Raw genomic sequence first — 23,813 nt, 5'->3', positions numbered from 1 at the left:
ATCTAATAGCAGTCTGAGGTTACTTTAAATGAAGAAAAGAGAATGTTCACCTTACATCAATCAACGTTATTTATGTCTTACTTTAAGGATCTTTTAGAATTTTCTATTTTAACCAATGTGAATCTCGGCAGTACGAAAAGGCTGAAGAAGTTCACACAAATTTGTTTTAAAAATATAAGCCATTAACTTGGGATGCTGCAAGATAAAGATATGATTTTAGTCTTCCTCTTACTATTTAGTTCCCTCAATTTCAGTTTTACTTTAAACTGCGTTATCTAATAACTCGCAAAATATTAGAGGTTGTCTCACATTTTCAGTGATTCATTCCATATTTATGCATATATGTGTATAGATAGAGGGATAAAAGATATGGATAGATGGGGATAAGAGATATATGAATATATATAAAATCTTCTACTTACACGTAAGAAACTGTCCAAGGAACCATTCTCCATGTATTCTGTGACAATCATGACTGGTTTACCTGGATATATGGTAAATAATAAATTAAACATGATCAGCAGAGTTCAATAGATATCATGTCATGAATATGTATAATACAATTTGATACACTGATGAATTAAAAAATGTAAAAGCTTTGCTTGTCTTCCCAATTTTGCAAAATTGCAAAAAATATTTAATAGAAATAAAACAAAAAAAATTGAAGATTTGTTTTCAAAACAAGTGGCTATAACCTATAGTATCTCAATCGGCTTATTTGGCATGGCTTTCTGTGAGCATAAAATATGCCCCCTTTTTTATCTTTAGTTGAATCCTAGCTGATCTACAAAATGAAGTATTTCTGCCTTCCAGCCCAACATATAGCCAGGATTACCACAATCATTTATCCTTTGTACAGACATTTATAGAGCTATGTACTAGGTGTTCCTTTTTATGCTGTTAGAGCAAGTAAATCAAAGTCCCCATCTTCATGGATCCTATATGTGATTTTCATAAAACAATTAAGATGAATAATTATAATTCTTAAAAATCTGTATTTGATTAACACATTAAAAATATAAAATCCATGTTTAAAAGGAAAATAAAATTAAAATAGCTGTTGGCAGTAACTTATAATAACCGTTTTAGAAATATGTGCCCTTAAATACAATTAAATCTTTCAATGAGCATTTAACTTTATATAGCACTTATTATGTGCCAGATGCTGGTTTAATTATTCTATATATGATAACTTTTTAAGTATTATCATTTCCATTTTACACATGAGAAAACTAAGATATGTGGAGGGTAATCAACTTACTCAATGTCATACAGCTAATACATAATAAAGCCAAAAGCAGTAACTTGAATCCACTATGCTGTTACTCTTGGAAATTTATACTGAGGGAAACATTTAAAATATGACAAGCATTAGATACAAGAGTGTTGGGTATACTGTTATATGTATGTACTAATAGAACAAATGTTCAACTATATAATGATTCAGGCAACTGTTGGGTGTCAATTCTATGGATTATTCTGAATTAAAATAACAACTCTGAAGTCTGTGGCATTATAGATAATTGTCACAGTTTAACGTCATGGGAGCCAAGCTGAAAATATACCTCTCTATTACAATAGCAACTTGGAAAATAAGTAATGCAAAATGAACAATTCAAAAAGACAAAGAAATATGAAAAATGGATATTTTATATATAGAAAATACTAGTTAATTTTTTGCATGATTAGAATTATGTAACATTACATATTTATACATATATATATATATATAACATACATACATTACACTACTTTATGTTCACACCATCTTGTGCTTTAGTGATATATATTATTCCCATTTTATGGTGTCCTTAACTGAAAGCATCATGGATTTAAAAAACCTGCTGAGGTTACACAATCAATTAGTTCTCCAGCACATTCCCAACACGGCTATCTCTGATTTTAAAACCTATAGTATTACTACACTACAGTTCTCTTCCTTTATTTTTTCTATAATATTGTTTTAAATATAATTCCATCATGTTACAAAAAGAAGGGAAATTGCTTGTCTTCCATTTCTGACGGACCTGAATCTAGTCTTGACTAAGCACTGCTGAAGGACCTTGAGCAAATAGCTTTTTTTTTAAATTGATTTTCTTTTTATTAACATATAATGTATTATTTGCTTCAGGAGTGAAGGTCTGTGAATCATCAGTGTTACACAATTGACAGCATTCACCATAACACACACCCTCCTCAATGTCCGTAACCCAGCCACCCTAGACCTCCCCCACCATGCTCCAGCAACCCTCAATTTGTTTCCTGAGATTAAGAGTCTCTTATGGTTTGTCTCCCTCCCTGGTTCTTTTTAACAGACATTGATGCACCCCTCATTGTACTGCACATTTAAATTTTCCTCATATGTTCCTTCTAAATCATGAAGTTTAGTTTGCCATTCTGATGATAGATAATAGCTTTCTGAGGAGCCTGGGTGGCTCAGTCAGTTAAGCATCTGCCTTCAGGTCAGGTCATGATCTCAGGGTCCTGGGATGGAGCCCCTGTAGTCCTCCCTGCTGAACTGGGAGTCTCCTTCTCTCTCTCCCTCTGTCCCCATCCCCAGCTTGTGCACTTTCTCTCTCTCTCTCTCAAGCAGATAAATAAATTGCTTTTTTTTTTTTTTTTAAAATAGCTTTCCTTGCTTGCTTTTTCCTTTCATAGGTAAAAAAACTTAATTCACACTAGCTATGAATTATATGGCTTGGTAGTATGAAGGTTATACTTGCTGTATTTAGTATTTGGATGTATCCCAAGCTATAGGTCTTATTTATTAAAAGGTAAAGAAAAATTATTTAAATTCTATAATTTTCAAATATTTTTTATATATGTAACAATTGACTGTATACCAATCTGTTTTCCTTGAAGGTACTGATTTAATATTTTGGGTAACATATCATATATATCTAGTTAATCTGGTAATGTCTGAAACGTCATTAGGCAAAAGCTTAAGCCTCTAGAACTTGCTTCTTCAAAATTCTAATTAAACTTTAGATTTAACAATATTCAGGAAGAAAGGGAATATTCAACATTTCCTTGAAAACTTCTATCTATCCTGAACTGATCAGTCCAATGCCTAAAACCTGGTCCCAGAGACTGAGTTGAAATTAAAAGAATGGATGACTGAACAAATGAATGAATGAATGAATAAATGAATGAATGAAATCCTTTATATGCATGTTCTCCATAAATCATTATAATTTTCTACGTTCTTGCCTTAATACCATTCTATGAAGAATAATATGCTAGCAAAATCCAATGCATACAGTAAGTGTAGTCACAGATATTTTGCCTCATACAGCCAACTCTCAATTACAGTGGCCAGTTACTGGGTTTTCATACTACCCAGACCTTTGCTTATCACTCATTTCCTTCTGGCTCCCAGCCTTATGACCATTTCGTTTCTTGTTAGCATGTCTAGTGGAATGTTTGGCAAGGGAAATAGTAGCTGAAAAATCAAACCAGTCAATTAAGCCAAAGCCCCATGACCATTCAGAAATCAGATCAGGCTGCATTTAGCTCTAAAATTTAGATATTTGTAAACACATCAGTTAAGATGGGCAAGTCTGAAAATATGCTTTACATTAAGTTCAAAGATTCAGCAAACCCAAATGTACAGACAAAGAATAAACAGAATCACAAATATTCTACCTTGGAAAGCCTTAATTTCTAAGTTTTATTTTTTTAGTATCTAAGTTTCTATTCTACCTTAGTTTCCCTGTGCTTTTGATTATAATAAATAAGGTTAAAGGAAAAGAAATTCTCTGCATTAGTGGTGAGAACTAGTTCTAACATGTACTAAATATAGCTGGAAATTATTTATAAAATATCAGTTCATCTGCACGTGGATGCAATGTGTTCTATCAAGGTTGCATACTCTCTCATACGTATTTTGATTTAGAAGTGACATTCTCATGTTTTCAAGGGCTTATATTATTCACTGCTACCAGAAATTTTAAAGTGCATATGAATATCCATAGTGAAATTCAATAAAATTATTATTGGATGACTGGCTGAAATGAAACTTCAAAAATAAGCAAAAAAATGTGCAGTGGAATTTCGCTTTTGCTCCTAGGTTGACTCATGAGTATAAATAAAATTATGATCTTTCATAACTAAAGGGTTCAGGGAAGCAAATCAGTCTGTTACAATCAGTTCATTTTCCCAACGATTCCCAGTGGTTCAGATATATTATTAATCATTGGACCACTGTTTGATGACTCAAGAAATGTGATTTAGAGTATATAAGAATTCCAGGTTCAACATTATGTATTTCACCACAGCCTTTCTAATCACATTTTCTAGAAAAAGGACAGGAAAGTGTAATAAATATATAGCCATACACAGAGATTTATCTTGCAGTTATCAAATAAATGTTGGCTTTAGATTGAAATATTTTCATTCAAACATAAAAAGTATTCATCAATGATAAAAATATTAAAACTTATTGGGGTGCCTGGCTGGCTTAGTCAGTAGAGCATACAACTCTTCATCTTGGGATTGTAAGTTTGAACCCCACACTGGATATAGAGAGTACTTAAAATTTTTTTTTTTTAAATTATTGAGGGGCAACTGGGTGGCTCATTTGGTTTACTGACTGACTTAATTTTGTCTCAGGCTATGATCTCAGGGTGATGGGATCAAGCCCCATGTGGGGCGCCAGACTCAGCATGGTCTGCTTGAGATTTTCACCCTCTTCTATAGCCCTTCCCTCCACTTGTTCCTGTGCTCTCTCTTTCAAATAAATAAATTTTTAAAAAAATATTGAAATTTAATTCATTTTCAAAGGAAATGCTATTATTTCCCATTACCAGTAATTGTATCTCACATATTCTGTCTCATGTCCAAAAAGTTAAAACACACTCCAATACATGAGTGTGGTATATAAAATCAAAATCTTTGACCTTAGCAGCCAACTCTCATTATTAATATGTAATCAGAATCAGGATGGAAGCAAAAAAGCATACACAGCAGGAGGTAAACTGAAAAAAAATTTGACAAATATGTTTCATTATTCCCAGGAAAAAAGACTAGAATCATCTTTGATTGGAAATAAAATGCTTTGGTTTTAGATTTTCATGTAATGTACCTAACTAGCTGATTGAACTTATTTTCTGTGGTTTACTATTTAATCATATAAAAATACAGGACAGTATTTTCCAGATTCCATTTTAATGAAGACATTATTCATTTTAAGAATGATCCCTATTAGGATGCTTGGGCAGCTCAGCTGGTTATGCATCAGACTCTTGATTTCGGCTCAGGTCATGATCTCAGGGTCGTGAGACAGAACCATATATGGCTCCAGGCTCAGTGTGGAGTCTGCTTGTCCCTCTCCCTACTCCTCTGCTCCTTTGCCAACTCTCTCTCTCTCACATATAAATAAAATATATTTTTTTTAAATGACCCCTATCACACCCACTGGTCTATAAATTAAGGAGGGCAGGGGCCAACTCCATGTTGTATGTAGTTCTAAAACCAGCACCTAGCAGAGTGCCAATTAAAACTGATCACATGTCTATCATTTCAGGGTGCCTAAGGATAATCTCTCTCTCCAAAGTCAGGCTAAGAAACACATTCTCCAAGTCTTCCTTACCAACCTACTCCAATCTTAGTACACTGAATGCTTTATGTTACTTTACACTTTTAAATTTTATTTGTGTTTAATTCAAAACAAAATTTAATAGTTTTTAAAACAGGAACAGCTGAAAAATACAGCATAGGCTATACAGCCAACAAGAGACCATCCACTTAAAACTAATATATCATTGTATATCAACTATACTTCAAAAAAAAACCACTGGGTGTGGTGAAAAAATAATGAATACTGTTTTTCTGAAAATAAATAAATTGAAAAAAAATAATGATTATATTATGCTGAAAATAAAAAAAAAGACAGGAATGATATTCCTACTCTTTCTTATTCTATTCAAAGGTGGTTTGTAAAATAAGTGCAGTAACAATTAATAAATATGTAATCTGAATGTGCTCAGTTTGATTTTGCAAGGACAGCTTAGATTTTTTTTCCCTTTTCAATCTTTCTACATTTTATTTATTTTCTTTTCTATTTGCAAAAATTAAGACCTTGTGTATAATAATGAATTGAGTTGATAATACCAAGATTCTCATTTCTACTTTAAGATAAATGCTTTTCATGTTTTACTACTGAATACAATGTTGTGAGTTTTTGTTTTGTTTTGTTTGTTTTATGGTTTTTACATACATTTATCAGACATACATATTTCCATGTAGGATGTGCTGAGAAAAACTTTTTAAGTAAAATGTTTATTTTCTGTATCTATCGAGATTGACTTTTTCTTTTCTATCTACGTTGTGAATTTCTAGAATGATTTAATAGCAAACCAATTTTGCATTTTTGGCATAAACCAAACTTGAGCATTACATAGTATCTTTTTTGATAAAGTTATTAACTATGGCTTTATAATTATTCCAATGTTACTGAATTTTTTTCACACATTGCAGTTTTTTTTCTCCCTCTGAAAAATATTCTTGTATGATTTGGTGTCAAAGATATCCTCAGCCTCATGAGTTAGGGATTTTTCTTTTTCTCACTTTTTGCAAGAATTTGTGTATGATTAGAATTATACAGACAGTTATTAAACAAGTGTATAATTATAGTTCTTCCTTTAGGAGAGTTATTGTATATTTAAAAATTTAAAATTGATCTTTGGGCGGATGTAAGTCATGCTCTAACAAATGTTGTTAAGTTGCATTTAACCTTTCAAAAATATCATAAACCTATCTAAATGGGGAAATACACAAAAACAAATTCTTTTTTAAATTCAAATGTGGCCAATTCAACCAAAAAATATAAATGGTCAATGTTGAAGAATAAGGAAAATTCTTAAATGTGTAAAAATTGCATTCCCTGTCTTATATTTTCTCTAATATATTTGAAAGATTTTCCTAATTTCATTGTTGTGGATACTTGGATAGAGATGGTCTCAACTCCTTTCTAAAATTAGTCATGAATGCAAGAGAACTTGTGTCATCAGAGTTTATTCTAACTATTTCTATAAATTATTAATAAAATAAATGTAAGATGTATAGTCTATTTTGAATATTACAGTACCCTTGAGACAAGTGCAGAAGAACACTTTCAGAGAGAAGCAAACAGGACATAGCAAGAAATTGGCATGGTCACCATAGAATGACATTTTATTTCAGCAATATTTTTATCATATGTGCAGGAGATAGAAAGGTGTGAATAAATGACTAAGACTTTGCTGTAAAGTGAACACTCACATCAGTACAGAAATGTTTTAATTATGAGAAACTGTCCTAATGTTCTGCTTACTGTATTCCTTAATGATGTAAAGTTACAGTTACACTAATTATTATTATTTTTTCTAATTTTCAGAAAATAATCCCTCCCAAATACCAACAATACCACATCAACCTTATCTAATATAATTCCTTCTATTTCACTTGGTAAAAAATGGCCAATGTGGGTCTTCTTGAAGTATGAACATCATTTGACTAATGGTGTGATGGCAGAAATATCAAACATTTGCTAAAAACAAGTTCCATTTTTTGAACTTCAACTAAAATTGATAACACATGTTAGTACCAAGCTCTGAGCAGAGACTGTGCCCCCAGCTTTCTGCTACTTTGAAGATCAGAGACTCTCTCACCTTCTCTTGTTTAAGACCATCAAGCTCAAAACTTGTTACAATTGTTTATGGTTCAATTCAAATAAATGGAAATATAATGATTGAATAAAGGGTTTTCTCTAAATGACTTGAAAATGATACTTTATAACAGATGTAGTGTTTCAAACATATAATTAATAGAAATATTGAGAAGAATTATTATTGAGCAAAACAAAAGGAATTGCTGTCAAGAATTTTTCTTTTCTATACAGCCAAGATTAATTGATAAATTCGTAAACTTACCAGGAGTAATAATTTAGGTTTTCACAGCTCTATTTCACTTAATAAGATAATTCCTATATAATCTTACTTGACCTTTAAGGTATCTGGAAATAGTGAAGTAGAACTGCTATTCTGAATCAGAAGGGAAGAACCTGAGTGTCTGTGAGTGCTTTGATTTGCCACAGGACTCACAACCAGTTGGGTTGAGTCAAAACTTGAACTCTGATACTCCAATTCTTAATCCAGATACTGATATAATTGGTTTTCTTCTGTAAACACAATTTTGTTTATTAAATTATAAGCTATGCCTCACTCGTGTGTGTGTGTGTTTATGAACTTTGCAATTAGATTGTTCTAGCAGTCATATATTCCCACGAGACAAAGAAAATAATAGCAGTGAATGAATAGCTTCTGGTGACAAAATTGCCTTATTTATATGTTAAATGAAACATATTAACTTCATTTTAAGTCATTTCTATTTCTTCTCAGATGTTATAGGGTACCAGACTTAGAGCTTTTAAATATGTCAGAAGTTCAAAATCTTATCTAGGTCTGCTACTCTATTATGTTTGCACTATACAAGATGACTGGGATCTATATAGTCAAATTTGGCAACCTCTTACATGCTTATTTGACCAGGGAGAGTTATCAAATTTAGAACTTTCACCCCAAGAATAAGGCAGTTGTAATTCACATTAGAATGTTATAAAATCAGACTTCAATAAGGCATTTAATGTGTAATACCTATGATATTAAAAATATTTTTTCCTTAATGCATTCTTTTTCTGCAGTTTGGTCTTGGGTATTATTTTATGGATTTCTTTGTCAGCTGGCCATAATTAATATTCGATTATTTCCTTTTTATATTTAAAGAAAACCCGCCATAATGATTATGGTTTAATGTTGCTCATCATTCAGTGAATGAATTTATAGGTAACAGCTAGCAAAATATAATAGGTCATTTTCAATAAATTAATAATACTGGAAACCAAAAAGTCAATTTACATTTGATAAATGTAAAAGCCTATCAATAAACAAATTTAAATCTAATATTTATTTTGATAGTCACTTTTATCTCATTCTTTATTAAGTGTAGGTGTTGGAGAAGTTAGGTGGTAGATAATTCTGGCCATGCTAAAATATGATGATGTTTACCATCACTCCCTGACTGATGCAAGCAGTTATACAGTTGTGCTTCCTTAAAGCATGCATTCAATTTAATGAATCAACACCAAAGAAAGACCTATAGGAAGAAGATACTGCTCTTTTTTCCATTCAATCAATCAATCAATATTTTTTAATTCCTTAACATTGGTAAGTTAAGAATCTAGTATGATCCAGTTTCTATTTTTATCACTACTTAAAAATAACATGGACTCTTTTCCTTTATGAGAGTTCACATTTTGTTTTAGGTATTAAGGGTTATTAATTCTTTCCAGAAAATTTTTTAAGCTTAAGGGATTTCTTGCTATGATCAAATTATTAGAGAAATTTTAAAAAATCAAGATATAAAAGAAGTAGAACACAAAATGAAAATTAGAAACTCATTTTTGTCCATTGTTAGGGACAAGAGGTAAAACCAACAGACCAAGTTTCCAATGCTATCTCCAGGAATTTCGATTTAGATAAGCTGCTTGCTCTTTACGGGTTATCATTTGTTCAAATGCAAATGGAATTATTGTATCTAATTCACAGAGTAGTGATAATAATGAAATGACATCCATAGTACAATGTTGGCATACAATAGTGAACTCAAAAAGGAAACCTTATGAAAAAAATCTTATGAAAATTAAGTTAAAAGAAAAACGGCCATACAAGTACAAATGAGTGTCCTCCCCAAGGGGTGTGCTCGCGAGCTGAAGGACAACCACTTGGTGAGGATGATATAAAAGGGAATAAATGGCTAATTGATTACTAAAATCCCAGTGAGACATAATTCTTAATTCTATAGGCATTAAGTAGTATGGTCTTCCCCCGGAGGAACAAAGGATTTGAACATTTTCCCAATCTTACTACTACTAGCAGTGTTTTTATTATTAATTTAAAAAGTAGTTAAAAAATGCTCTTCATCGGAAAATATTTCAGAGTTACTACTAGTATGGCCTAATATTAGGAGTACAAAGGGAAACATGCTTCTTACCATACTTAATATGGGCTTACAGTTTATGGTTTAGTTCTACATTACTCAGTTCTTAATCCCATTTATTATATAAGAAAACTCCAAAGGAAATCAAAGTACATTTCAATTATACCATGCTCTTGTGAGAAAGGAACTGCCTTTTTAGTCACACTAAGATGAGAATAGGTATTAGTGCCATTTGGAAAGTGCTCCATGTAATGTTAAAGAAAAATATCATCGTGAAAAATATAATGTGTAATGTCTGTTGGTAACCATAGAATATGTAAATGTAGTGCCAATGAATTATCCCCTAAAGGATGCCAAATTTCCTGCCATATGTTGTCTTTCGCTCTAAGTAGTTTGCTGCCAATTTAGTTTATTCTTCATCCTGTGCTCTAAAATATTGAGGAAAAAAAAAATCCTAGAGCATTCTCAAGAGGTTTTCATTGGTACTGGAGCCAAAAATCACATACCTGCCTCACGGGATTCCTTTTGAGTCCGGCTGGAGAAACTATCATGGAAATAAGTTCAGATCTCTATCATGGGCAGTGAGCCAGAGTTTCCCCAGACCAGTCAAAAATCCATCTGGGACTCTAGATTAGAATTATTTCAAATCCACAGAGAACCAGGAAAAGGCCTAGGGTCTAATGTGATCCCAATCTTTACAGCTCAGAAGCAGTCCCCAAACTCCCATAATTTTCCTAAAATCAAGGGAGTAAAGATTTGGAAATTTAACTGAAACTGGTGAACAGTAAAAGAAAAGGCAGCTAGCTGGGAGTTCCCAGCAATTCCTGTCAAAATTGAGTCATCGTTTTTCCTTCTTACTCTACATAACAGAGACTTCTCCACAATTCACTTCTTAACTGTCTTTTCATCAATATGTCTTAACCGACCAATTTTTTTAGCTCCTATTTTTTTTCCAAATTTTTAAAGATCTAGAATAGCACTTTCAATATAAACTACTTAAATATCTTCGCTCTTTTGTCAAAGAAAGACATGTTAACCCCAAACTAGTCTTTCTGTTAAGACTGACACTTATAAAAAAAAATCAAAAATCAAAATTCTTTAATGATTGAGTTTAGCTTTAAATAACCTCTGCTCAACACAGGCAAAAGTCTGCCTTTTGACTTGACTTACTCTTAGTAACAACTCCCTCTAGTCGAATGATGTTGGGATGGTCAAACTGTCCCATAATACTTGCTTCTCCCAGGAAGTCTCTCCTCTGCTTTTCTGTGTAGCCCACCTTCAGGGTTTTGATGGCCACTGAAATCTCTTTTTTTGAAGGAAGCTTTAAGCGACCACTGCACACTTCTCCAAATTCACCTGTTAGAAGAACAGAATCACAACAAAAGGTAAGGAATTATATAATAAAAAGGTATCAGTAAAGAGTAACTCTTTCCCCTCAGTAATCCCATTCAAAATATTTATACCTTTGACCCACAAGATGTACTCTGTAGGCTTTCAACTTATTTCAGAAGACGGTAATCAGGGAATCCCTAAGAAACCTCAGGGGAACCACACCCTATGGAAAATGGACCTTGTAAGTGCCCTCATACATTTTTAAGTACCACATTGTGATAATAAAATATGAAAGAACCAGAGGAAAGTTGAACGCTATATCTAATAGGGTTTTAACTCCTTATTCTCATAGCTACCATTTCCTGAGGTTGATCAGCAGACCAACACAGATATTATGGGTTGAGCAATGGATTAAATTTCAGATGTTTCCAGCCATTCTGTTATTACTAAGAGAATCAGTTTAGTGATATACTCAGACTCTCTGAAAATGAGAACAGAAGCATCTGCTATCAATTCATTTTATTGGAGTATTGGCATGTCACATTACTGACATACTAGTTGTAAAATTCTCTGAGCTTCTGGAAGGAAGAAGAAAATACTAGTATCAAAAAGGGTAAAAATCTTTTCTATAGAATCACTATAAACATTTTCTTTGATTCAGTATCTCCAATAAAAAACTTGTCTTAAATGCATGATTAATCCAGAATTTAATAAATATGGAGTGTTGCTGACTTTTAAATAGTCTAAGTCAACTAATATAAAACTGCCTAGAAATGGTTGTGGTGCTAACTTCATATATATTGTTATTAAGAAGATTTACCCATAACTTTTTCATCATATTTTGAGCTTCCTGACGGTAGACATTCATTACATTCATTTCTCTCAACCCGCTGCTTGCCATGGTAATTGCCACAAAAAAGTGCCACCCATAGAATGTTCCTTGTTCATAGAGGAAATCCTAATATTATGTGGATTTGTACAATACCTTAAAATGTGTTTTCTTTTTAAATATCAAATAAGAGATTTTTCTGAAAAGGTTTAATTACATTGTTAGGGTACTATGGAATGGAAGAGCATTCTTGGTCCAGCCTTCTCACTGTGAGTTTTTGTATAAGCTCCATGCCCCATGGCTCAGCCAGAGAAAAGCTGTCAAGAAGTAAGATGTTTCTTTCCTCTATTTTGTTCAAACAAGTGGTTCAACTCACAAAAGCAGCAGGTTATCCTATTGATTTACCAGCTGCATTACTAGGAGCTGCTCACTTCTCTCCAGGAAGCTCTAAACTCCCCCAGATTTGACCCTTTCTCAGGAATCCAGTTTCCAAACCGGTGGTTTTTGGTATCAGTTTCCAAAACAATGACTTATGCTGTAACTGGTCAAATTCATTTAACGTCCAAAAGCAGTTACTTATACATTTTTTAATAAATACTCATCAATTGGCAACAGTGTGACAAGATATATTGAAAAACACAGAGTTATAATACTAAATAAGACAGATTTCATTTTTACCTTTGAGGGAGTATAGAGAAGATAGTGGTATCTGTAGCTAGAGTGTTCTTTCAGATTACAGGGAGAATCAGGGGCAGAATTTGAGAACATTCATTGACTTCTTGAAATCCAAAGTAGAATATGTCATTATAGAGTGTATTGGGAAGAGAAGTTACGATGCAAAGTAAACCATTGTTAGAATATGTAAGCAGGAGTAAAGGCTGCAGGGAGTGGCTCAGTGGTCTACCTTCTGCTCAGGTCATGATCTTGGGTTCCTGGGAACCCGAGTTGGGCTCCCTGCTCCATGGGAGCTGCTTCTCCTGCTGCTTCTCCTGCACCCTCTCCTTGTGCACACGCATGCGCTCTCTCTTTTGCGCGCACGTACACACAGAAATAAATAATTTTTTTTAAGAATTAGCATTCCTTTCATGATACTGGGTTGTTAGAACATTTCCAGAGAACTCCAGTTCATATTGTATAACATTAATTTTGAGTAAATCATAAGGAATCATCCACAATAAGCTTCAATTTTCTCTAAGTTCTGCCATCGTCATGAGCCAATATGCTGTAATGCATCATGTTTTAAATTTTGATGTTATCATCACTTATTCTAGGCAATAAATCACTTGTCAACAGATTGCAGGACAGACAGTACAGAGCTGTGGACAGAGTATGGATTCTAGGGTCTAATTGCCTTGGTAACTTCTTAGCCATGTGATTTTAAGCAAGCATCTTAACCTATTATTTTGTCTCCTGTCTGTAACTTGGGAACACCAACTGTGTCTAACTCATGAGGTGTTTGTGCAAATAAAGGAATGAATATTATGTAAAGACACATAGTAAGTATCATCTACGTGTTGGTCACTATTTTCCTCTCTTAGTTCAGACCTACCTTAAGAAGGATAAATTACCTATCTCTAAAAAGTTAGATCAAATTGAAGCACAAATATAAAAATGCTTTTTAAACTGTCAAATTCTGTATTGATGTGAGAATAGGTGGTTGTAATGATGATGGTGGTAGCAAGGTTAATGTCACCTTAGACAAGTATTTGTGAAGGACAGCATTTTGTGAGAGTACCTCACTGGGACCATCAGAGGAAGAGTTTGAATTTCAAGTTGGTCAATTAGAGTTCCTTTCTTTCTTCTCAATGGGATAACCAACATATGTAAATGTCTATCTACCTCGAAAATTCAGAAAATGATGTTTCAGTAATGGTAATTAAAAAAAAAACAAATTTTGAAATGTGATTGTTTCACTGTACAAATACTAGAAATGGTCACCAATATATTTTACTAAACATAGAAATATTAAATATTAATTCAGTTCTCTTTATATTAACTTAAACAACAGTGATGGAAAAATTAACAAAGATTGGCCAAACACAAGGCTGGATTTTACATGGTCTTATACAATTAACTTTGAGCCTAAAAAAAAACAAAAAACAAAAACTAGATCCTTTCATTCCCATCATTTCTAGGTAAAAGCGCAACTACAATAAGATCCTTGGAAATCATTGCTTGATTTTTTAAATCCAGTAAGTATAGCAGTTTTTATTTGTCCTTTGAAATACAGTATGCTTTCTGAGAATGGACACACTGTATTCTGATTTAAGATACACAGTGCAAAATTGTTCAAAGTAAAATTTCTTACACTCGTGTCATTTAAAATAGAAGAAAAAAATCTTCTTGTGTACGATTTTAGCAAGAGAAGCATAATAAAAATATATATGGAACAATGTTGATGTGTCAGGTAAGCAATGTTCAAAAATTATCTCAATCCTCACAAAAATGTTAGATGAAGGCGTTACTGTCATTATTAGTGTCTAGTATGAACTTTGAAATTGGAAAGTACAACATTCAAATTTTGGTTTTCAATTAATAATTATGTGACTATAGGTCATTCAAATTTTTAGCTCATCTGGTGAAATGGAGACGATGCCTACCCAAATGGCTAATAAAATTAAATACCATGTGAATGCCTAATAGAATAGGAAATTAAATGAACATATTCTACTTTTAGAAATTTTCAGTATTTAATTTTTGGAAATAATGGTTGGATGGAGGAATAAAACTGGAAATTTGAGTCATTCTGAATTCCAATATTAAAAAAATTACTACTTTGAGTAAGTTAATTTGTGGTTCAATTTTAATTCTGTTATTCGCAATATGGGCATAATTCTTCTAATTAGCCAAAGTATAAATAAAAGTTTCCGTTATACCTATTTCTTTTTATAATATATCCTACAGAAAATTAGAGAATTAGCTCATATATGTAGAGTTTTTCTGCATATTTAATTGACTGAGAAAGTTCTATCTTTGACTGAAAGATTCAGTACTGTAGCAATTGGAAGATAGATGCTAATCAGTTTAGCATAACTATTAGCTTTTTATCAACAATATTACTTTTAAAATTTTAAAAGGATATAGGAAATGAGTAAGTGTATAAATGAAAGAAGGCTGGCCAGGAATACATGGTTACTGAAGTTGTGGTGGAAATGGGTACTATTATACTATATTCTCCATTTTATTATTATACAATTTCATCTACTTTTGTAGATAGTTTACATTTTTCAAAACAAAATTTTAAGAAAAATTGATAGCTTTCAAAATCTCCATCTACTATTCTGTCTTGGTGATGACAAACCCTTGAAAGGCAAATCAAGACAGACTAGAACTGGCTGGATTCAATATTATACTGAAATCTTCCAGGAGAAGTGTAATCGACCTTGAAGATATACTTGTTTGCAAACAAAACAGGCACAGTATTATTGCCCTGAATGTGGCAAATGAGAATATTGGCTTCAAAAACCTGAAAATGGGGCATATGTCTATTTTTTTACAAATAGGTTGGAAGAGAGAAATGAAATAAGATGTTTGTCCTGATCTTTAATGAGTGTCGGGGATTATTAAATGAGTTAGTATAAGGAGCATTTCTTCATTTATCAGATACCATTTTTATTTTTTAAATTTTTTAAAAAGATTTTATTTATTTACTTGATAGACAGAGATCACAAGTAGGCAGAGAGGCAGGCAGAGAGAGGGAGGAGGAAGCAGGCTCCCTGTGGAGCAGAGAGCCCATGGGGCTCCATTCCAGGACCCTGGGATCATGACCTGAGCCGAAGGCAGAGGCTTTAACCCACCTAGCCACCTAGGTGCCCCTATCAGATACCATTTTTAATGTGTTTTGTCTCCCACCACACTGTTCTAGATATCTGGCATTATCAATAACATTGACATATTTAATTTTATTAATGCAGAGAGTCCCAAAGTTCAAGGTCCTGATGTGTTTTTCTGGTCTTCTGGACACTGGCTGAGCCTAAATGGGATTCTCCTCCTCACATCGGTTGAGTGTGCAAAGTCTTTGTGCTACCTATGTCCCTGAGGTTTCCATGCTGGGAAACAGTGCACTCTTGTGGGACATTAATAACAGCACGACAAAAAGCCCCCATGTCACAGAGAAGTTTACAAAGCAGAACTGCACAAATGAAAGACAGTAATCAATATATGTTTGTTCCAATTGCATTCATAGATATACGATGAATATGTATATTCTTAAGTCTTAGATTGTGGAAAAGGAGGCACATACTCTATTCTCCTTTTATCAATTGCTAGTTCCATATTTTAATATTACCTGCTCATGTGAGTTTTAGGAAGATAAAATATGAATAAAGTTGGAGGAGAAGATTTAGTAAATTATCGTTTTATTTAGATAATATGAATTACTCAGACTGTCCTGTTTGAATAGCAAATGCCGCTAGAATTCTAAACACTGGTTTGATGTACAGAAAGAGAAACAGAGAAATTATATGCACATCTGTGTAAAAAAGCATCAGTCATATATATAGTACTTGCCGAAAACATGATTCGATACGTTATGTATAATTTAATGAGTTAATTTCTCAATCTTTCTATTTCCTACATCAACTTTGCGTTTGTTTTTAAAACAATATTGACTAATGAGAAGATGGAATGAAACTACTGTACAATATTTATTTTTACTTTTAAGTAGTAGTTTTTATTCAATTGCACACTGCGTGTTTGTATTTGTCCATATGTTAATGTGTAAATGTGAAAATATCGCTCTTTTATAAGTATAATTTTTATTGGAAATATGAATCTGCTTTAACAATCCATAGGTGTTTGTTAATGGATCTATGATTGACTAGATTCATGATTAGAACAAAGAGATGTCTATATGAAAGCAAGCTTCAGCGCAATGAATTAAGACTATACAAAGTTACAGGCAAATATTAAAATGAACCATTTAAACTGTTCACTCAAAAATAGTTTTGAATAAATTTGAATAAAATGTGTCATTTATGATTTTATTTTGTGTTGTCTCTTTTTTTAATTCTGAAGAGGATTCTAAAATTACCTTTTTTACAAAATCAAATTTTCACCTTGTGAGCTTGTTTAAAGTAAGACACTTTCATCTTGTTATCCCCTTTTCAGCCAAATAGGCTTTGTGACACATGATCAGCACAGCCCGGGGAGGACTGAGCTCTTGCGGCTGCCGGCTCTGAAATTCAATAAATAAAAAGCTGGCCATGGTCTGTGAGTCTGTAAGTCTGGCACCTTTGAAATTATTACATTCTGTTAAATGCTCCTTCATTTATTTATTGCCTGCCTTTGATCATGAAATCAGGGGGAAAAATGTCCCTTTTCATAGCAATATAACTTAGGCTTGAGAACTTGAGTGATCTCAGGCAGCATTCTTATTCATAGTTGTAAACTTGTAATTAACACAGGGTTGGGGGTGGGATTATTTTGGTGGTTACCTGCTCCAACAACTTTGTCAATGGATATGTTAGTGGCATCCAACTCCTTAGCAAACTCGTGAACTGCTTGGGTAGGGTCTTCGTATGTATGTGGGTCAACGTAAGTCCTGAGACCTGGAAGTTTTACTGTTTAAGGGAAGGAAGAAAGGCATTATTATAGCTAGATTTATTTAAATTTTACTGATACAATTTCATAATCACATTATCAGTGGAAAAAAAATCCCCATTACAAAAAAGTACACCCACTTTAGTTTATTCTCAGGTATCATGGCAATTGGCAGACAGAGCAGTTGGATTAAGTACTGAACCACTTAAGAAACAAAGTTTCCCATAATGAAACAAAAGAGGAAACACAATGAACTTTCTCTGCAAAAGCATTAGAAAGAAAATGAATTTTCAGAAAGGGGAATCTCAAGGAAAGGGTGGTTCAGGATTGAGTAGGCCCAGTAATTATTACCAGAAGCATGAGTGAATGAACACCATCACACTATTACACATTTATGATTCTACAAAGCCGGCAGTAAACAGATATTTATAACAAGGCCACATCTGACAGTAAATCAAAGTTTGTGAAATAATTTTATAAGGTGGAATGGCAGCTATAATTACAGACAAATTAATTAAAGAACATAAAACATCATGGTTTTTGTCTGACACTATTCTCCTTTTAGTAACATTCACAATCAATATTTCACATTGCAATTGTAGGTCTTCTTAAACCTGTAAGAATATGTATATATAATGAGTATTATATGCATGTACTATTACATGCATGTACAATTAACTGAAATCTTATTGTATAATTTTTCAACATAGTTAAGGACAATATAGATTCTCTGTAAGTTTAATAATGGTTCTAAGAAGCTAAATTCCAAACATAAATTACATTTACAGTTTATTTTATATAAACCTCCTTCATCATATATGCATTTATTTAATTATTCTGAAGGCAAAATTTTTTGTGATAATCTATAATTAAAATATCATGGGTGGAAGATTCAGGAGAATCATTTTGGATCTGATTTAATATTAATGAGATTCCTACCATTTGGAAAAATAAGTTACATTAGAAAAAATTTGGAATATTCAATAAACTAATTTTCTCTAAAGTAAAACTATTTTTTCTTTTTTGAGTAAGCTGTATGCCCAATGTGGGGCTTGAACTCACAACCCTGAGTTGTGAGTCACATGCCAGCCAGGCACCCCCTAAAACTAAATTTTAAAAAAAGGAGACTAGTCTCTATTAAAGTACACAAACATGCTTTAACATTAAAGAATATTGTGTATGTACTAATATGATGGATTTTTACTTTTAATTTTGGTAACATTGGTAAAAAAATATTGGTAACATTGTTTTAGCAAGGGGCAGGGATGACAAATAGTGATATATTTTTTCATTTATCACACTATATTATCAAAAGATTTTTTTAATACTAAAGTAACAAAATCAGATGTTATCCTTTCTGGTTTAATTTTTTATTGAAAGAATCTTAATGACAAATGCAACTGAACATTCTGTGATGACCAAAGATTTCTTCGACTCCATTTTGGACTTTGCATGAAATGGGTGCAAAGACTGAAGACCACAATTATTCTGGAAAGCCTTCAGCTCAATGGACATTAGGCCAACAGGTCTAGCATTTCATAGTGTGGGCTGAGAAAGAATTAGTTCCTTGACCTATAGGACATCTTTATAAATGACATGGTTATACCACATAATAATTTATGTTCCTGCAAAGTATCCATAAAAGTTTTGAGTAATGAAATAGAAGCATACAAAAAAATGGATTATAAAAATAAATGGTGGTTAGGGAGTAAAAAATCAGTTGTGCTCAGCTATGTTTTCAGATGATTTTAGCTATGTTTAGCTGTTTTCAGATGACTATAGAGTGGGTTTGGGAGAGTTGGGAAACAAATGGAGAAGAGAGTCTAACACTCGTCCTACTCAAGCCTCTGTTGACAAGGAGCGCCTCCATAATGCTACCTCTCCATCCTGAAGCCAAGTGCAGATATCTCAAGAAGACATATCTAGGGAGTTACATCCACAGAAATGGGGAAGCGACAAGTCCTTTGCTCTGGCTTGGGCAAACTGTGGATTAAAATAGCTTTTGAAGGTAAGAACTGTTACTTTTGAAGCTTTTCTACTTTGAACAGCTCAGCAAAAAGAATAAATGAGGTGCCAGAGAAAGAAGGCTCTTTCTATTTTCTATTTCTATTTCTTGCTATTCAGGCACCTGGCATGAGTGCCTGTTATGTGGTTAAGGTCCAATAAATGAGAGAGACTATTTGTTGTTTTAAGTATTTTCATGTTAAGAATGCTCATTCACAATTATTAATGTAATTGAGGTTTCTAGAGACGGAATTTGGGCTCAGAAGTGTCCATTTCTTTTGAGCTCCCAGATCAGTTTGCAAGCTTCTGCCATTATTGAAAACATTATTGCTTCCTATCAAAATAGATGGCCGAGCCACTCATTAGGACAGTGGTCTTCTATAGCTTATTATTACACTAAACCTATTTCAATATTATCAGTATCAAAACACTTTACCCTTAAAACAAGCAAACAGATTAAGGAGAGCTCTCATACTTTAGTTACTTAGGTTAAGGAAAACAGTAAAAGTAACTGTAGACTTACATAAAAAGTCAGGAAATAAAATGTGTCAGAATCTTTTCATGAAGTCAGTTTGGTTACATTTTAATGAAGGCTTGCCTCAAAGTTGGGCTAGGCTATATGATCATTCTGTTTTGATTTATCTCTAGTAGATTGTAAGGTAAAGAACTAGTAAGGTAAGGAAATTAAATATTACTTTTCAAGGAAAAAGAAACATTTTTAATGATAAGGTAAAAATCAAGTTTTTCCCCCCAAATGAAAGTTTTTCTTGTAAACAATTACAAATGTTTTACTTTGCTCACCTCAAGGAAATGAAGTTGGAAGCGATTTACTAGCATCAGAATTTGCAAAGACCATAATAAAATGAGCTGTCAGGAGCAAAGCCTCAAACATTTTAAATAAACATTGGTTTTAAACAGCCTTGAAAGTGTTCTTAGAGTTACCTCTCATACCTGGCAGCCCTAGGGTAATATATGTATTACTAAATAATCTGAAAATTCAATATCGTTTCCAACTAAAATCAATCAAACTCGTTTCAATGAAGTAAAATCATATATATTGCTTTTTTTATCCACACAAAGTTTAGGGAACAATACAAATATAAACATACACACATCCCCAAGTAAAATAGCCTGTTCACTGTGGGAGTTTGGCTGCTGACTTTTAACTGCTGACCCTAGAGGTTCCAGGAATCAGGTGATGCAGGATACAAGGCACATAATCCCTTCACACCAATAATTAACGGCAACATACAGAGTAGCTGGGCTGTGTCAAGAAAACCAGATAATAAACACATGCACACGTGTTAAGCTGCACTACTTTACAGCTCATTCTGTGCAAACACAATAATTTACATTTCCATTTTACCAGCATGAGTTGCCCTAAGGATAGCAAAAAATAAAAAGACCTAGCCAGAGAGGGCAAGGGGACAGGATCTTAGGAGGTGAAACACATTTCTTTCCTTTTGAAGCAATATTATAGGATTTGTAACAAGACTGGAGGGAATAGTTCATAGCTAGAGCTTTTTAAAGTAATACCAAATAAATGGTCTGAAATAAACCAGCTGTAGCATTAAGATGCAGAAAGTTTATGACATGCACATAAGTTACCTTATGCCCTTATAGCTAGGATAAAATGCATTTCTCTTTTGTTTGTCTGTCATAAGAATATTGTGCATCTGAAGAAAATTAAAGTCTCAACCAACTCCCCCAGAAAAACCAACAGCTAAATCAGACTGGAGTGATAGAGGAACCTGTTTACAAGTGGGTTACAGAAATTTATCATTGTTCCAAATTCATGAGATTTACAATTCTGATATAAAAAAAAGTATGGTTTTGCTCTAAAGAAAATATTTACATTGACTATCTAACCCAAATTAAGAACAACTTAATCCACAGGAATGTAACTGCTCTAATTTATGCATGGTGACTGGGACTCTGTGTTTTTGGGGATGATGAAAAAAGCTAGACAAGTCTCCTGTAATTTGTTCATTCATTCTTTTACGACTTCTGAGTTGGTAACCTAACTAATCTGAAATGATGAAGTGAGGCTACTAAGAACGCACTACTTTGGCTTTTGTGAATTATTCTGTAAGGACTACAAACAGAAAATGCTCTCTGTAAACTCTGTCACGGTGTTCACATTACATCAATTTACATTTTGGAAGACTTTTTTTTTTTTTTTGCAAGCCACTGTATGCCCCCTGCATGTTAGCTACAGGTAATCAAGCTTTTACTTGAATTATAACTAGAGCTATAATTTTTAGATGCAAAGCCACTGACTGATACAAACTATGATGCTGAATTGACAATAATTTTACAAGGCAATGGTGAATTCCAAAGAAAGTAATGTATACAAGACCGCATTACTTATATTGAGATTATTTGAGAGCACATAAATCTATACTAATTTCCATAAGAACATTCCCTTTGAGTCCACTGATTAGTAATTGCCACATTAAACTGAGCCATAGTTTGGAAAATCAAAACACCTGGGATGATTTATTTTGCCAGAAGAAGAAGAAGAAGAAAAAAAGAGTCTTCTTATTAGATATAAACACTTCATTTCCTAAAAGAAAGTATTTCTTTTAGAAAATATTAAAAAGACACTAAACTGATTAGTATTAAAATATGAGGGAAAAGTGCAGTCTTTCCTACCAGTTGGATATCATATAACTCCAAAATAGTTTATTTTAAAGGCTCTCTCCTGGTTGGTTGACAAAACAGAGTAAGGCATTTCACATAAACAGAGTTTGTTTATATTTATTTGGGAGTTAGGAAAAGGAAAAGGTTCCTATTTAGATTTTAGCAAAGGACAAGAAATGAGGAAATTGAAGATATGCTTTGCCTTTCAGCTACGCAGAGCTGACTATAGACCATACTCCACATCCTATGCATTATCTGGATGAAACCACAGGTTATCCTTCCCTTTAGCTTAAGTATGCTGAAATGTGACCATGTAAAAATTACTTAATGTGGAGCCATGAATTTCCTTCTCCATTTAAAATTAATTTAATTTGCTCAATTCTTTCATAGAACTACTTTTGCATTCTCTTTGTGAGGAAGTTATCCAATTACAAATCAATAAGTGGGAAAACTGAAATGATAAAAACCAAAGCACCAAAACAGCTTAGGAACTTACAATGTCCATTCCCGAAATGAAGCCTTTTTTCATCTGCATTGTGTTTTGACTTGTTATAGCCACAGAACCTGGAGGTTAAGTCAAGGGAAGAGAACACAGAAAGAAAATATACTTAAAGCAATTATCTATGTGCAGAATGTGCAAAGCACAAAAAAGTAAAGCATTTTCCTCAAACAATTAAATGCTTTAGTGAAAGTTTAATGACTTCATATTTTCTAAATCCTTTATAGAAAGCCTCTTTCTCTGGGGACTCTGGAAAGCTGCCTAATGAGGAGATACGTAGAGCTGATTCCCCACTGTGCAGACCCCTTTAGCTCAGTTTTTATAATAGCCTTAGAAAGTGTTTATAGTTTTTTTTTGGTTTTTTTTTTAAACAACTGCTGTTAGAATGAATGAAGGGTAAAGTCTCCATTGTTAGTGATTAGCGCTATGCTGCGTTACCAGTGTTCTGGGTGAGAAAGTGGCAGGGAAATCTGGGGCATATTTGAAGAGTGAGAGGATAATTGGAAAAAGAAAGTAAAAACTACAAGTGAGGTCGAGACAGAGGAGAAGTGGAATGTGTTGAAGAGTGGGGCAGGAATTTAATGGAGGAAAGAAAAATCAAAACTAAAGATGGAGAAAGAAAAGAAAGGGAGGAGAAGAAAGATCTAGATCTAAGTGGAGACATGCTTATTTGTTAAAATACTTCATGGGACTTCATCAAAATCAAAAGCTTCTGCACAGCAAAGGAAACAGTCAAAAAAACAAAGAGGCAACCCACGGAATGGGAGAAGATATTTGCAAATGACAGTACAGACAAAAGGTTGATATCCAGGATCTATAATGAACTCCTCAAACTCAACCCACACGAAACAGACAAACACATCAAAAAATGGGCAGAAGATATGAACAGACACTTCTCCAATCAAGAAATACAAATGGCTATCAGACACATGAAAAAATGCTCATCATCATTAGCCCTCAGGGAGATTCAAATTAAAACCACATTGAGGT

At 33.2% G+C, this 23,813-nt stretch overlaps 1 protein-coding gene across 2 annotated transcripts in view; it reads right to left on the bottom strand.

The window, feature by feature from the left end:
• The window catches only part of EPHA3 (EPH receptor A3), a 363,053-nt gene that overhangs the window by 45,447 nt on the left and 293,793 nt on the right, over positions 1–23,813 (bottom strand). For both annotated transcript variants that reach the window (XM_044251172.1, XM_044251173.1), the window contains exons 9-12: positions 22,821–22,888; positions 17,572–17,697; positions 11,146–11,331; positions 423–484 (exon numbers count right to left, since the gene is read on the bottom strand). In XM_044251172.1, coding sequence (XP_044107107.1) covers positions 423–484; positions 11,146–11,331; positions 17,572–17,697; positions 22,821–22,888 — 442 coding nt within the window. The remainder of the gene's footprint in view (positions 1–422; positions 485–11,145; positions 11,332–17,571; positions 17,698–22,820; positions 22,889–23,813) is intronic.

The sequence above is a fragment of the Neovison vison genome, chromosome 6, assembly GCF_020171115.1.
Source record: "Neovison vison isolate M4711 chromosome 6, ASM_NN_V1, whole genome shotgun sequence".
Lineage (NCBI taxonomy): Eukaryota > Metazoa > Chordata > Mammalia > Carnivora > Mustelidae > Neogale > Neogale vison.
The sequence above is the reverse complement of the archived record's forward strand: the minus strand, read 5'-3'. Positions and strand labels throughout refer to the sequence as shown.